The following is a 16,339-nucleotide window of genomic DNA, read 5'->3' as shown; positions in this document are numbered from 1 at the left end:
AAGACCTGTCTCCTTCTGTCCAAACTAAAATCTCAGCTGGTCTCTCTGACATCTCCTTGTGGATGTCTAGCTGTCAGCTCAAGCTCAACACAGCTAAAGTGGATCTTAATCTTCCCCCATACCTTTCCCGTTACCTTCTTTCTCAATCACTAGACAACACCACCATCCTGACAGTCACTTAGGCCCATAACCTGGGTGTCATCTTCAAAGTGAACCTCTCTTTATGTCTAAGTCTTGCAGATTCTTTCTGCATAACATCTTAAGATACAGACTTTCCTCTCCATCCATACAAATAAAATTCTCATCCAGGCTCTCATCATACCATGTTGCAATTACTGCAAGATCCTTTTATCTGGCCTTGACAAACGTAATCTTGCCCCACTCATATCCATTTAATATGCTGCTGAATGGATCATTTTCTTAGCCCACTGATTTGACCAAGTTGCACCTCTCTTTACATCCATCCACTGGCTCCCCCTTCTTTATCGCATCAAACATATGCTGCTTGTATTAACTTTCAAAGCACTTCACAGTCTATCGTCTCTCATTCACTACTGAGCTGTTGACACTTATATCCAACTGGCCCATGCCAGCCTCCACTGAAATTTCTGAAATTTTCAAACAAACATTGTGCTTTCTCCCATGCTGTTCCTCATGCTTGGGAAGTGCTTCCCATAAACATCTGCAAGGTTGCCTGATTACCCATCTTTGCTATGATGCCTATAAAAAATTTGACAACAGTTAAGCCGCCAATGTGCTGAGACCACTCTCTATCGTGCTGACCAACATGGTCTCATTGTTTCCATCTGTATACCCATCTGTTGCCTCTGTCTTAGACTTAGAACACACGCTTTATGGGCCAGGGATGCCTTTTTGTTGTGTGTATGTTCTGCACCTAGCACAGTGAGGTTGTGGCCCATGACTAGGACTCCTAGGCTCTACAGGAATACAATAAATAAAATAATCTGCACATAAATAAAAAAAGGATTAAGGTCAAACACCTGATTTTGTGTGTGTGTGTGTGTGTGTATGCATGCATATATATATAAAGCCAAATCAGTTATTAACAGTTTGCTTTACATACAATGCACAAGGTTTCATTTTTTATCATTGCAAGTCCTCCTCATTATTTGCAAAGGCCTGTTAATTACTATGCAAGCCAGACATGCCTTTCTGATTTGGGATAGGAGATCACACCACATAAAATTTCAATTTTGAGCTTATTTGAGCCCAGTCCAATAAGGAAATCTTCCATGTCCATAACCAATTTTCCTACTCAGCCAGAAAGGGGGTGGGGACGTGGGGGGATTTTCATAAGTTCCAACCCTATCCCATTGGAAATCAATGGGAAATTTACCACTTCAACACAAATGCTAAGGGCATGCATGAAATTTTCAAAAAGGTCTTTTACTCATAACATGTTACTATTAATTTCAATTTTAAAATCAAAACCAATTTTCTCTCTAGTGGAGTTACAGAAGTATCATTATTTAGTACCAGCACTGAATTTAAGCAAAAAATACTGGAACTAACTCCACAAAGAGGAGTTGAAGACCAGGCTCCCCATGCACTGAGTGGGGAGTTAGGCACCTAAGAAAGGGATTCACAAAAGCCAAAAACTGAGCAGGGAGCTGCCTAAGCTAGCCAGTAGAAAATGCTGAACCGGGGCAGGGGTTAGGCCCGTCTCCTCAAAGGTAGTTAGGTTCCTAACTCCAGCTCAGAGAACCTCTCAACTGTGAAACCTCCTGGTATGGGAAGAGGGTGAGGGATTGACTGACTCTATAGCCAAGTGGTTAGGGCACTCCCCTAGGGAATGGAGAGTCAGGTTCAAGTCCCTGCTCAGATACATTATTATTTATGCAAAGTGGAACAGCTTCAACAGGAGAGACAGAGATATACCATACTGTATCCAATAGCCTGGTGAATAGGGCACTCACTTGGGATGTAAAAGTCCAGGGTTCAAGTCCCTTGCTCTAAATCAGGCAGAGTAGAGATTCAAACCACATACCAAGTGAGTAGGGTGACCAGACAGCAAATGTGAAAAATCAGGATGGGAGTGGGGGGTTATAGGAGCCTATATAAGAAAAAGACCCAAAAATCGGGACTGTCCCTATAAAATCGGGACATCTGGTCACTCTACAAGTGAATGCTCTAACCACTGCGATATTGGGTATAATGGATGCACACGCAACTCCCAACTACCTAGTTCCCGGCTGTCTTTTATGCAGGGCCTGATCCAGTAAGCATGCTCAGAATAGGTCCCCCGGGTAAGATAGGTAGGGGAAGGCCTAGTTTGAAAATTCCATTAGGGCTTAGGTATGAGCTAGGGTGCTAAGTAGCTCAGGGCATCAGGACTGTGCATGCCCACCAGTGGAAAGTAGATGCCTAATGAATTTAGGCAACTACAGGGTTAGATGGCAGCGAGCAGGGGTTGAAGATCTCAATGGTGCCTAAAGGTTTAGGTGTCTATGCCTTTTTGTGGATCTAGACCTGTGTTATTTCTTAAATGGATTCAATACAAGAGTTACTATGACAATTAACCTTACAAATAAATATCTTACATTTAATTGAATAGTAACTCCAACAAGGTGCCTCTTTTCTTCATGCTTAAAAAGTACTAATTTTCTTCATATAGTTAACTGTTAAGACACAAAATGTCTTCTAGAAACAGGGCAAGTTTACAAATGATTAGTTCATATGTTAAACTACTTAAATGATGTTTATAAAGTGGCTCAGAGAAGCCAACTGACTTCCCAGGGGAAATTCTCTTAACTTGTGTGTGCCTCAAGGGGGTTGTATATATAAGGGTAGTTTTGTCTAGCATTTAGCCACAAGGAGAAAATAAAAAAGAAGTGTATCCTCTATCTAGAGGAACAGTTATCCTGGTGTTATTTATGTTTAGAAGTTGGGGGTGGGGAAAAGCACAGTTTTCCATAGCACAGACAACAAGATATTTATAAATTCTGACATTAAGACACTCATTTAGTGCCTTGAAAGATGTTCCTTTATACAAAATGACATTTTAAAATAAGGCACAAGAAGAGAAGTGTCTTCAGTAGCAATTTTTATATTCACAGACAGGGAACAGGAAAGGAGCAACTGAACAGTATTTCACTCTTAAATTACCCCAACAACTAGGACCTCTCCTCACAACAGCCTTAGATCCGTAGCTTCAGTGGCTGCTCTTAAAAAAAATATTTAATTAATGCAAATATCAAGGTAGCATAATTAGTTATCTAAGACAATACAGGAAAGTTTTGGAAGATAACCACCGAAGCCCAAAGACCTCTGTCTACACAGCATTATCATTAAGCACTAAATACACTGGTAAATTAAGAGAAAACTATTACTTTTGCAGAGCCCCACAGCTGGAATTTTCACAAGATTTCTATTAATAAATATTTGAAATGTCTCAGTCTTCTACTGGTAACAGCTGGGATTATGTGTGACACTGGTAGGGCAGAAACCCAGAATCAGACTGTAAACAGGTTTATAACCTTTTATGTCATACTGATTTTAAAAAGTATTACTCTAGAATACAAGTTATAATAAGGGAGGTTAATTAAAATTAAGTTTTATTTTTAAGTCTCAGAATAACTGCATCAGTGGATAAAATAAGAGCCAACATGCTTACAGCACAAAATTTATTTTAGAGTCCAACAAGTGCACCAAGAGATAAAAGTGCACAGATCTCAAACAAGGCAGTAATTGCTTCAGACGTAGTAGCACTTATGGATCATAAGAACCTGGGGCTTCTTTCTCCTTAAGAGAAAAACTAGTTCAAATGTACTATAGGGATACCACTGCAGCTGAGACTAACTACAGGACACTAAATTAATCATGAAACTGACATCCAAGGAATTGCTGGCTACCTACTGACTTTCACAAAGCAACTTCATAAAAAAGGTTGAGCAACAATGCAGAAACAATGTGAGTCACAGAACTGAGAATTAAAAATGAATTCTGGAGTCAAATAAATCTCAAGCCAAGACCTGGTGACTAGAGATGTAGAAATACTGTGTTTTCCATAACTAATTATGATCCAAAGTGAATTTCTAGCACCCCCTTGTGCTTTACTTTTAGAATTACATGAACTATTACAATAAAGCTGTATTTTATTTTTTGTTTAAAATTTTACTCAAATATTAATAAACAAATATATACAATACTAAATATAGCATAAGCAATCAAAACATCAGCTTGTTCTTAGTGTTCTGGTAAGACAAATTAAGAGTCCATTGTCAGCATCATGGTCCACTGTGCTCAGCAACATACCAACACAGTCCTTGCCCTGAAGAGCTTCCATTCTACACAGACAAAAAGGGGGAGAAAAAGGACAACACACAAGCAGGAGACTGGGAACTGAGGGACAGAACGACTAAATGACTTGCCCAAGATCACACAGGAAGTCCATGGCAGAGAAGGGAATTGAACCCAGATCTCTGAAGTCCAGTGTTTTAGCCACAAGACCATCCTTTCTCCTCTTGCATTAAATACTCACATTCTATTACAGCATTAACAGCTGAAAAAACCAGATATGCAATCAAATGCATCTAAAACAGATACTATAAAACAATAAATCTATATAAGAAATATTATGGAATGTCTACTTCAAATCTAGAAAGTCCTGTTTGTATTTGGTGTCAATAGACCTACTTTAGGTTTTCTTAACTCAGGTTTTGGTGTGTCACCAGATCTAAAGAGCACTAGCAAACCTCAAGAAAGATGAAGCCAGTCCACCTGTGAAAGTGTTTTCATTGCAGTACAAGCTGTAATGTCATCATTCAAACAGCTGGCTCAAGGTGATCTCTGATAGATGCACGGGACAATCATCCACATATTTAATACCTAGATGGTTGGACATTAGTAGTTATAGCAATAAATACATGCAGCACCACCACACATGGGGCTGACTTTGAATGAAACTTGGAAGCTCTAATAGTGCTTAGTATAACAATCCACCTAGTGGAGCTGGTCAGCATGAGCACATTACACTTAGGGTGACCAGATGTCCCGATTTTATAGGGACAGTCCCGATTTGGGGGGCTTTTTCTTATATAGGCACCTATTACCCCCCATCCCCATCCCGATTATTCACACTTGCCCTCTGGTCACCCTAATTACACTTGTTCTACATAAACTACACTGACTTCCCCTCTGCTTCTGGGTGCAATCTGAAGTATCTGTTTTACTCTGTAAAACCTTATATGGTTTAGGAGGTGGACGCTTTAGGGACCATATCATTCCCTGTGCACTATTAAAAACTGCTCAAGTTAGCTGAGATGCTTTTGCTGACAGTCTTTTTGATCACAAGCTCTTTCGAACAGGGTCCATCTCTTCTTATGTTTGTGCCAGGTGCTGCACAACAGGACTTGGGTACTGATATCTGGGCACTACTGTACTTGAAGTGCTACAAATGTTAAATTCTTTTGAGAATTTCCAGTTGCCAGTACATAAGAGGGGGGTCAGACTGTGGAAATCACTCCCTCTGGTGGTCAGCCAAAGCACAAATTTGTCAGTTTTCAGGCAAATCTGTGAAATGGACCTTAACTACAGTTGATTTTTTTAATTTTTCAATTTCATCAACCAGAAGGAAGTTTTTTGGATTTCTGCCCAGCTCTAACCTAAACTAAAAGGGCTGACCTCGTACTAGAGCCGGTCAGGAATTTTTCAACTATAAACATTTTCATTAGAAAATGCCTATTTGTTGAAATCAAATCTGCTGCAGGATAGGGTTGGTTCTGATGAACATCCTGTGACAAAAAAAGGTTGAAAGAAGTTTTGAAATTGCTGACATGTCCCCTGAATTTCAGTTCAAAATTTAAGTTAATTTACAGTAAAGGAAAAAAATGTAAAGGAAAAATGTAAGTGAAATGTTTTGAAGTTATCAAATGTTTCAACTGACCCAATCTGAATTTTTCCCTGGATTTCCGGTTTGTGAAAATCGGACAGACTTTTTGTCCCAAGTTGAGACAGGAAAATTTTCTGAAATCTCAAAAGTTCTTCCAGAACAGGAAAATCATTTCCCACCCAGCTCTACCTTGTATCTCACATGCCTGTTTGAATTAACATTAGGCTTTTTGGACCCCAGACTTGTTAAAGATTACAGTAATCTGTTGTCCCAGGACCTCTAAGTTTAGTGCCTCTAAAGATTGCAATACTTGCATCCACGCAGAGCGAGGTAAGTCACATGCATCTACGGTCATAACAACTTGACGTTAAGAAATTAAGAAATCCATCTTTCAGACCAAACTGCATTATGCCTCCCATAAAACTGTCTGATTGCACAAATGCAACTTGCAAAGCTCTGTACAGCTTGTAACCACTGAGATCTCAAAATTCTTTTTGGTTACTTCATGGGGAAGTGAGTCTTAGAAGTCATGAGTATACATAAAGGGTAAAATTTTCAAAAGTGCTAAACTGACTTAGAAGCTTACGTCTCACTGAAAGTCAAGTCAAAAGGACTTGGCACCCAAATTAGTTAGATTCTTTTGAAAGTTTGATGTGACTCTCCCTCACACTACCATGGCTCGCTGTTTGCCAAGGTTCTAGTTTCATTTTACTTACTGTGGCTATAATATCAAACTCTACTGGGAGAAAAAACTGAACCAAGGCCTTGATTTCCTCTTGTAACACTTCAAAGGAGATTTAAGAATAACTCGCATTTAACCCTGTAGACTTTACATACCCAGTGATAATGATGCGAACGCATAGAACTCTCCCTTTTCTAGTTAATCACAAATACTGATACAAAGCCTTTAAACAATGTGTATAGAGACTTAAAAATGATTGTATACAAGAAGTGTAAAATTCATAACACTAAAATGTCTACATTATTAAGGTGAAAGGTTTCACTGGTATGTCCTGACATGAGACTCCTTTAAGGCAGAGACTGGAACCTGGGCAAACATGTACAGTATATCCTCTGAGTGAAAGTCAAAGATTAATATCCATGGAACACTCTGATCTGCTAAAGGTGACCTAAAAAGCATTTATAAATATATTGTTTCCTTCACAGTCCTAATTTGTTTATGTTTCCAAGCATTAGAGCTTCCACGCGGAAGATGTCAGATTGGTATTGGGAGATGAAATGGCAAAAGCACCTCTATCACAAGAAGTACTTCAACCTATGAAGAAGTTTGAGAACAAAGATTTAATGTTGATATTTTATGATGGTTGCAGATCTACCTAAAGGCTTTAATATGCATAAAGCCATTGTCCTGAAGATACAAAAAGGAAACACAGGCTAGACAATGCCATTGGATAGTGGAATTATTGGGAGGTTGCTGAACATCATTATTGTACATATTAGAGCTCAGCAAGAAAGAAATCAGTTGGAATTGCATAAGTGGCCCTGCAAAATGCAAGGGATCAGACCGGATAAGTCAAGTGGTCTTTTCTAATCCTATTGTTTCTAATTAAGAATGAAGATGTATGTTTTGTAGATAAAGTGAATATTCAGAAATACATGAGAAGTTACATTAAATATTAATGTGCTGCTCTTCTCACTTTGTAAATATTTTAACACATTTGAGTAAGAAGATATGCTACAAAACAAAGAAACTCTACTCTGTAGAGCAAACAGCTGTGAAAAGATGATTCATTGTATGTGGTATCCAATAGCTTACACAGTTCAGACACTACAAAATGCCAAAGTGAGCAAAGAGGAAACAAAAATCCAGGAAAACAGCCATTTGAACTGAATGAATCTGTTACCAAAACTAGACCCCAATTCTCTGCAAAACTGCAACAAAATATGGCAGATTATAATTTAGGCTCATTACCTGTCAAATGAACTGTTTTCTTACCTAAACATTAACTTGGGGAAAAAATAACTTTCTCTAGTAATGGTAGGAAACTGTACAACGTTTAACACAAGTATGTTGTACTTTATACTGTAATGGAAGTCATCTTTATTTTCAAGCAATTCAGAAAAAGGTAAGCCTGAAGGCAGAAACACCAAGTATCTTTAAAAATATGGAATTTCCTTTAAAAGCAACACTTACTTGTATTAGGTCTAAAATGCCAAGTTCACTTTCTGAAGAATCCACACAGAAGACAAAGTACAACGTGGCATAGTGCCGGTAGATTAGTTTGTTATCAGATCCACCTATTAGTCTAAATGAAGAGATAAGCTAGGTCAGTGTCAAGACAAGATGAGCAAAAACTCATTAACAGCAAATTATAAACTTTTCAGGATACAGTTTAAATTACATCATGAAATAAAGTATCAGAGGGGTAGCCGTGTTAGTCTGAATCTGTAAAAAGCAACAGAGGGTCCTGTGGCACCTTTAAGACTAACAGAAGTATTGGGAGCATAAGCTTTCGTGGGTAAGAACCTCACTTCTTCAGATGCATCTGAAGAAGTGAGGTTCTTACCCACGAAAGCTTATGCTCCCAATACTTCTGTTAGTCTTAAAGGTGCCACAGGACCCTCTGTTGCTTTTTATCATGAAATAAGTATATGTTGAAAATACTTCAGCCATTAACAGTATAATAGAGAACCTCATAATTTAATGTAAAAGTGCTTTTGAAAAAAAACAAGCCAAACCAACATGACACCTTAACTCTGAATTGTAATTACTGTTAGTAAATATCCTCATAGACAGTAGTAAGCACACTAATATATGCACCTACGCATCAGGACTATGGCAAACAAATCAATAAGGACACACTTCCACTAAGATGTGTGCAAGTTTCACTCTGTGACATTCTAGCAGGCACTGTGCAGAAAGTAAGGAATATTACTTAGAAGGGGGTCACATGCTTCAAGCATCTTTCCTAGTCCCACTCAGGGGAGCCATTGAGAGGAGATGAAAAAATTTAAGTACACATGCATTGAAGTTAGTGATTAGTACACATGGATTACACTGCTATTCACTTAAACCAAATTTATGGTCTTAGTGATAAACTGAATAAATACAGCAGTTGAGCTACAGAATATTTGACATTACAGAAAGTATGAGTGCACTGCACCCAACTGGTTGTATTACAATATTAAAAGAGATGCAGAAATTTAAATTCCTTATACTTCTCCTTAAGCATCAAGTTAGTGAACTACAAAAGGAAGAGTTATCTTAAGTGAATCAACGGTGATATGCTTCAGCCCATCCTCTGTAGCCTCCCCCTGAGAGAAACTTTTAACTGCAAATATCACAAGGCATGCATCTCTCTTCTTTAGGTGGCTAAAAATTCTATCTTAAGCAACAACATGGCTCAAGTATAAAATGAAAACATTTTGTGGCACACGGATATACAGGTATTAAGCTGATGATTCTGCACATTGGGGGAAAAGCCATTAAAAACCACTCCTAAGCAGGATTTACAGAAGAAATCACCAGAGTCTAATGGATCACAAATCTGCACAAAGAAATGATCCCTCTAATTTTCTATTCTTTATTTGTAAATTAAAACTATTAAGAATCTTTAGAACACCTGCACTTTCCACACAGCTTCACATTAATGCTTGAAAATACAAGTCCCCTTCTCCCAAATAGCTAAACAAAAAATGTACAGCGTTTTTGTGATTTGCAAGCAAAACAAAAACAAAAATGCAAAGTAAAGGTTGATGCTGTGTCCTTAATTTATGACAATTAACTAGATATTGCAGTGCATGTGAAGTTGTTTCACACTTATTGCTAGAACCCCCAAAATGTGCAAATTGCTCTATAGAGATAGAGGAAGACAGTCCCTGCTGTGAAGAGCTATATCAAATGGGGACTTGAAGAAGGGAAACAAAAGTTGAGCTTGTGCCACCCACCCCCACACTTGGGGGGGGGGGGGGGGCGCTGCCTTATGATGTATAAAAAAAATGCCTGAAAGGGTGAGATTTTACTCTGTGGGGTTTTTTTATTTAAACATTAGAAATTCAGTTCCTGTCCAGCCTGGAAGACTATGCTAACTGGAGAACTATTGCAATGATACTTCCAAGAGTGAAGAGAGCAAAAGTGGAATAATTAAAGAGGAGAAAGGATTGTTAGTCAAAATGTTAGGCCTTGTCTTGACTAGGAAAACAGGTCATGGTTGGTAACTTTGACCATGATTGTGCTCCAAGTATAAACACAGCTTTTAACACGTTAACTGGCTTTAGTCAACCCTAGGCTCCCCCCATAAAGGAATGCAGCTAGTTAACTCGTGTTAAGTGTCAAAAGTGGTCTACAAAGAGACCAAAATCATGGCAGCTAAAACAACGTCAATCATGACCTCTTTTCCCCAAAATTGTGTTTTTGTTATACCTATATGATTTCAATTACTAAAATTTAATGAACGGGTCTTTTATTTCAGCACTTCTGCCCTTCTGTTAATGTGTGAGAACTCACAATAAACATGCTTTAAGTTCACAAGGGGTAAAAAAAACTGACATTTTTACCTTGAAAAAAATTTTACCTTAAAAATCAGAACACTATTTCAGCACTGACAAGACCTGTCATCAAAAATATCTGCCTCCCTATCAGCCACCCCAATACACCAGAGGAAAACACTCCACAGTTTTAACCAAAGGTCAAATAAATATGCCTTATTTAAACACCAGGCTCAGAGGGCACAATTAAACTAGGAAAAACAGCCATGTTTTGAAACACAGTAGCTAAACACACTGTAAACAAGATTTTGTACCTAGTGTAGACAGGGCAAGTCATGTTTAAAAACCTGCTAGATGGGGGAAGCCTAGGGTTGACCATGGCCAGCAAACGCAACTTGCTGTCTACACTGTGCAAAAGACCCACTTTTAAAAATGTGTTTGCTAACAGTTTTTAAAACAATCATTTTTCTTAGTCCAGACTTGCTCTACAGCACTGTTTTTCAAACAGTGGGTCGCGACCCAATACTGGGTCACAGCATGTCAGGTACTTTGTCACCTTGCTCTGGTCAGCATTGCCGACCAGGATATTAAAAGTCCCGTCGGCGGTGCTGCCCAGCTAAGGTAGACTAGTGCCTACCTTTTCCGACACCGCGCTGCGCCCCAGAAGCAGCCAGCAGCGGGTCCGGCTTCTAGGCAGGTGGGCCACGAGGCTCCGTGCGCTGCCCCGACCCTGAGCACTGTTCCCAATGGGAACTGGGGGGAAAGCACTGCCTGCAGGCAAGAGCTGCACAAAGCCGCTTGCGTGCCTCCGCCTAGGAGCCGGACTACTGCTGGCCGCTTTCGGGGCGCAGCGCGGTCCGCGGTGCCAGGACAGGCAGGAAGCCTGCCTTAGCACCGCAGCTGCGCTGCTGACTGGGAGCCGCCGGAGGCAAGTCTGTGCTCCAATCCCCTGCCCCAGCCCCCCCCAAACCCGGAGCCCTTCCTGCACCCCAAACCCCTCATCCCCGGCCTCAACCCAGAGCCCTGCATTCCCAGCCCACAGCCCTGACCCACTCCTGCACCCCAACCCTCTGCCCCAGCCCTGAGGGCCCCCCCAACCCAGAACCCCTTTTGCAGTCCAAACCCCTCATCCCCAAACCCCCCCAAGCCTGCACCCGCAGCCCAGAGCCCTGACCCCCTCCTGCACCCCAACCCCCTGCCCCAGCCTTGACCCGCCCCAAACCGGAGCCCCTCCTGCACCCCAAACCCCTCATCCCTGGCCCCAGCCCAGACCCTCTCCCACAACCCAGCCCCCTACCACAGCCCAGAGCCCCCTACCACACCCTGAACCCTTCATTCCCGGATCCAACCCGCAGCCCTCACCCCAGCACCCCAACTCTCTGCCACAGCCCTGAGCCCCTCCCACACCCCAAACCCCTCATCCCCAGCTCTGTTGCATCATGGGCATCAACAGTTTTCTTCAACTGGGTCCCCAGAAAAAAAGTTTGAAAACCACTGCTCTACAGAACAGCAAACTTGGACTCTGGCAGAAAGCCATTGGAATCTTTAGGCCAGGAACCCTCTACCAAGAGCACACAGCATCCAAATATTAGGTGCTCAGGCCTAAGTACCCAGTAGAAGAGCTGCCACTGATTTCAAGTTTCGCAATGGTGTAGTGCAGGGGTGGCAAACCTGCGGCTCCTTGTATAGGCATTGACTCCGGGGATGGAGCTACAGGCGCTAACTTTCCAGTGTGCCGGGGGGGGTGTGTGTGGGGGGGTGTGTGCTCACTGCTCAACCCCTGGCTCTGTCACAGGCCCTGCCCCCACTCTACCCCTTCCCGCCCCCTACCCTGAGCCTGCCGTGCCCTCGCTCCTCCCCCCAGCAGAGCCTCCTGCATGCCACGAAACAGCTGATCAGGAGGTGTGGGGAGGGAGAAGGAGGCGCTGATCAGCGGGGCTGCCGGTGGGTGGGAGGTGCCAGGAATGGGGGGAGCTGATGGGGGGGCTGCTGACGTATTACTGTGGCTCTTTGGCAATGTACATTGGTAAATTCTGGCTCCTTCTCAGGCTCAGGTTGGCCCCCCCTGGTGTAGTGGAAACAGTCTCTTAGGTTGACCTCAAGGCTTTAGGAATATAGTTAGGTTCCATCCTGGCTTCTATATATATTTTTTCTGTATTGTCTCTGGATCAGGGACAGGTGTGTTGTAACCATATCACCTAATTCAGTTACAGCTGTACAATAGACAAAGCCCTAGAAGAAATATTTTGTTAAAGTTGGAGAACACTTTATAACAGAAGATAGTTATAGCTACTTAACTGTAACCGTGTATTTAGTACCAAGATACAATGGAGACTGGTGTATGGCCTTTCTTATGGGTGTATTAGAAATATTTAGAAAGAAATTTTAACTAAATTACTGCTCTAAAATATGGTACTCTTGAAGGTTTTTGTGACATCCTTTGCTATTCATTAATACTAAAATTTAACAGAAATTTCTAATACTTACAAGCCTCCTTCCAGGAAATTACAAACATTTTCATCACGTTTGGATACCAAATGGAAAGTTTCTCTGATAATTTGTTGCTGTGTATCTTCACTCTGTGGAAAAAAAAATTTATTTTACTATCAGACTAAAGTGGATTAGTAAAAGTAATTTATATCTCATATAGTTTGCACTCCATTTACTAATAGCAACAACAAGACAATCAACTTTGCTGCCTTCTAATCAGTCACCCGAAGTCCATACCCTCAATTTCTTGTAACACTATTTCATTATCTTTGAGGTCTGTCATTAAGCAATATAGCAACATTTTTCTAAACTAGACTGAACAAAGCTGTTGGCGAAATTTTTCTAAACTAGATTGAACAAAGCTGTTAAACAAGTTGCAACAGTAAAAAAGTTTTACTGCTCTCAAAAACCCTACACTGATTTAACATAAACCTTTAGGACAAGTTATTTTGAATAGAACCATCCCTAGAAACATCTCTGATAACTGTACTGTAGACTGAACAGAATGTTATTTTTCATTTTAGATCTTGTCTACAAACAAATTTGCACCAGTTTAACTGAATCTATGTTTTTAGTTAAAGCAATGCAAACCCCTGAATTGATGCTCTTAAACCAGTTTTAAAACTATATATTGATGCCTGTGTATACAGGAAGTCAGACTAGATGAGCACCTGGTCCATCAAGTCCATTTCTGCTACCAATCCAAGTAACAATCACCATAAGATTGACAGATAAAAGAAAATAACAAAATCTCTTCCCTGAAATTTCTGAAATCCCCCATTTGAAATTGGGAAGAGGAAAGGAAGATTCACACACACACAAAATGAAATTAAAGTCTTACAGACATAGCCAGCCTGAAACTCTTCACATACATTTTAATTTTGAAATGGTAAATCAAGATAATCAGTTTGCTGGATGATCGGTGCTAAGAAGAGGTAATGGGTTTCTTGACCCAAGTTATAGTTTCTCCAGCTTCTCTTTCCCAGGGTAGGGGATGAAATTCTCTCACTCAGAGAGAGTGGTTTTCTGCCAGCAATGTACTCATTTATTAAACACTGGCAGTGCAACCAATGAGCCATAGTCGTCATTTCTGCAAAGGTATGTCCTTGATAAAACATATTTTTAACAGTAAACTTATGAAGTTATATAATTCTGAACAATGCAAGCTTTGTGTATTTGACTGACTAGCTATAGATGTCAAAAGTGAAATTCTTTCAATTGGTACTACACCTCTACCCCGATATAACACTGTCCTCGGGAGCCAAAAAATCTTACTGCGCTATAGGGGAAACCGTGTTATATCAAACTCGCTTTGATCTGCCAGAGTGCGCAGCCCACCCCCTGGAGCGCTGCTTTACCGCGTTATATCCGAATTCATGTTATATCAGGCCGCGTTATATCGGGGTAGAGGTGTACTTTTAATATCTATATTTATGTAATTTTGCTAAAGACAACAATGTTCTTGTTTATTTCTCTACATCCAATGGTAACGCCACAGCTGGGAAATACAGCACAGAGCTTAAAAGATTATCCTTTAGTTTTATCCTGGGTTAACTCCTTTGTTTTGTTAATTCCCCGATCAAGCCTGCGGTGGTAATTCCTGACTCCAAAGCACATATTTACATAGAATTTTGCACAAACTTCACTTTCAGCTGGTAAGAAATTCACTTTCTCACAGATTAAAAAAAAAAAAATGTGCATCTGCTGCTGTTCATTTATTTTTTTCCCCTTTGTATGAGAATCATCACTTTTCTAATACTATAGGAGTTTACAGAAAAAAAATTTGCTGACTGACCTCTACCAAAGGCCTTAAGCCTTTTTCTCATCTTCTCAATGCTAGCATCTCTGTCACTAAAGAGACACATAATGCTGCACAAGAGATACAGAAAGGAGCGTAAAAACTCTCCAAAGCATATTATCTAAGATTTTAATTCTTTTTTCAATATTTTAGACAATTACTATGAATCTGCAGTAATGACTCCACAGTTAAAGCTGTAAATCACTTTTATTGGAAGTCAGAATTCTACATTCCTTCACCTTTAAAATAAATTTTGTTTTGAAATTGAACTGTTTATGACAGAAGTAGTGTATGAATGATTTTTGGTCAAACAAAATTGTCGGGGGGGGGGGAGAGAAAAGCTTGAAAGCGTCTGTTTTGTTGTTTTTTTTGTAAGTCATCTCTCAAAAAAACCCACTTGGTTTAGAATAATTATTTAACAGTACTGGACATAAGCTGCTCAGTATTATTTCATATACAGGCTGGTGCAATATTTTGGAATGGTGTGCAAAAAGGAACAGCAAATCGCTGAGCTCTGTGTCTTTATAAATTTGGTCAGCTCTGAATCAATTAGGTTATAAGAGGTTAAAAAAGTACTTTGGAAAAAGTAATTGATTTGAATATATTTTCTTGTATTTCAAAGAAGAACATATAACGTCTCTACATCGCATCTCTAATTTTAAGACAGTATGGCATATCAGAAGAAAACAGTATAAACCACGTTATCACCCATCATGATTTTTAAATTAATTTTAATTTTTTAAAAGAATTACGATTCAAACACATTAAACAGACATAACTATTTTAAATGAGTATTTAAGACTACTGTTTTAATGTCTGAAATACTAGAAACCCACAGTTCCACTAAAAACCTTAACATGAAACCTATTATCAGTGTCCATCCTGTCTGTCCAACATTCTCTTACCTAAGTTCCCTTTAAGTCCTCTCTCTCCGTCACAGCCCCAGGGCAGTCTGCACCCCAAACCCCTCATCCCCGCCCCCACCCCAGAGCCCACCCCCACAGCCAGAGCCCTCACCCCCCTGCACCCCAAGCCCAACCCTCTGCCCTAGACCTGAGCACCCTCCTGCACCCAAACCCCTCATCCCCAGCCCCACCCCAGAGCCCACACCTCTAGCCCCACTCAAGCCCGCACGCCCCGCTAGAGCCCTCACCACCCCCAGCTTCCTCCTACACTCCAAACCCCTCAGCCCCACCCCCACCACACATCATCTCCATATTAGTGCACATTACAAAATTCATTCAGCACATGGATGTAAAAAATTAGAGGGAACATTGCCTTTTACCCCAAATTATAAGAGATCCCAAGTTACCAAATTTGGAAATGAATTAGACCCCAACCCCCCCAAAAAATTAAAAGGTGGTCAGAATTGGGTATTTAGCTCAGGTCCAGGTCTGCATCTAATCAATGTACTGGAAAATCATCCCAGCTTATCACATAGTCAGTATCAATCAGTGTTACTGGGAGCTCAGTATTGGTCACACATGACTGGCTAATTTACACTGTCATAATCAACTACTGTATTGTAGATACAGTTCTAAGCTCTGGACTACACTATGGGTATGTCAGATAGGGCTGTGATTTGTATCATTATATTGATACTATTTTAAGCCCACTATGGATGCAGTTACAACAGTACAAAGATGCCTAAAACTGGTAAAATTTATTTCCCTTCCGAATATAGAATAAACTATACCTGTATAAGCACTTTTATACCAGCTTAACTGCATCTACACTAGGGGGGTTACTGC

At 40.4% G+C, this 16,339-nt stretch overlaps 1 protein-coding gene across 2 annotated transcripts in view; it reads right to left on the bottom strand.

Annotated features, from left to right (window-relative positions):
* Positions 1-16,339, bottom strand: part of AP3S1 (adaptor related protein complex 3 subunit sigma 1) — a 39,193-nt gene that overhangs the window by 22,086 nt on the left and 768 nt on the right. For both annotated transcript variants that reach the window (XM_065407040.1, XM_065407041.1), the window contains exons 2-3: positions 12,788-12,879; positions 8,007-8,118 (exon numbers count right to left, since the gene is read on the bottom strand). In XM_065407040.1, coding sequence (XP_065263112.1) covers positions 8,007-8,118; positions 12,788-12,879 — 204 coding nt within the window. The remainder of the gene's footprint in view (positions 1-8,006; positions 8,119-12,787; positions 12,880-16,339) is intronic.

Source organism: Emys orbicularis, chromosome 6 (genome assembly GCF_028017835.1).
Source record: "Emys orbicularis isolate rEmyOrb1 chromosome 6, rEmyOrb1.hap1, whole genome shotgun sequence".
Lineage (NCBI taxonomy): Eukaryota > Metazoa > Chordata > Testudines > Emydidae > Emys > Emys orbicularis.
Note: the sequence above shows the minus strand (reverse complement) of the source record. Positions and strands in the feature narration are given on the sequence as shown.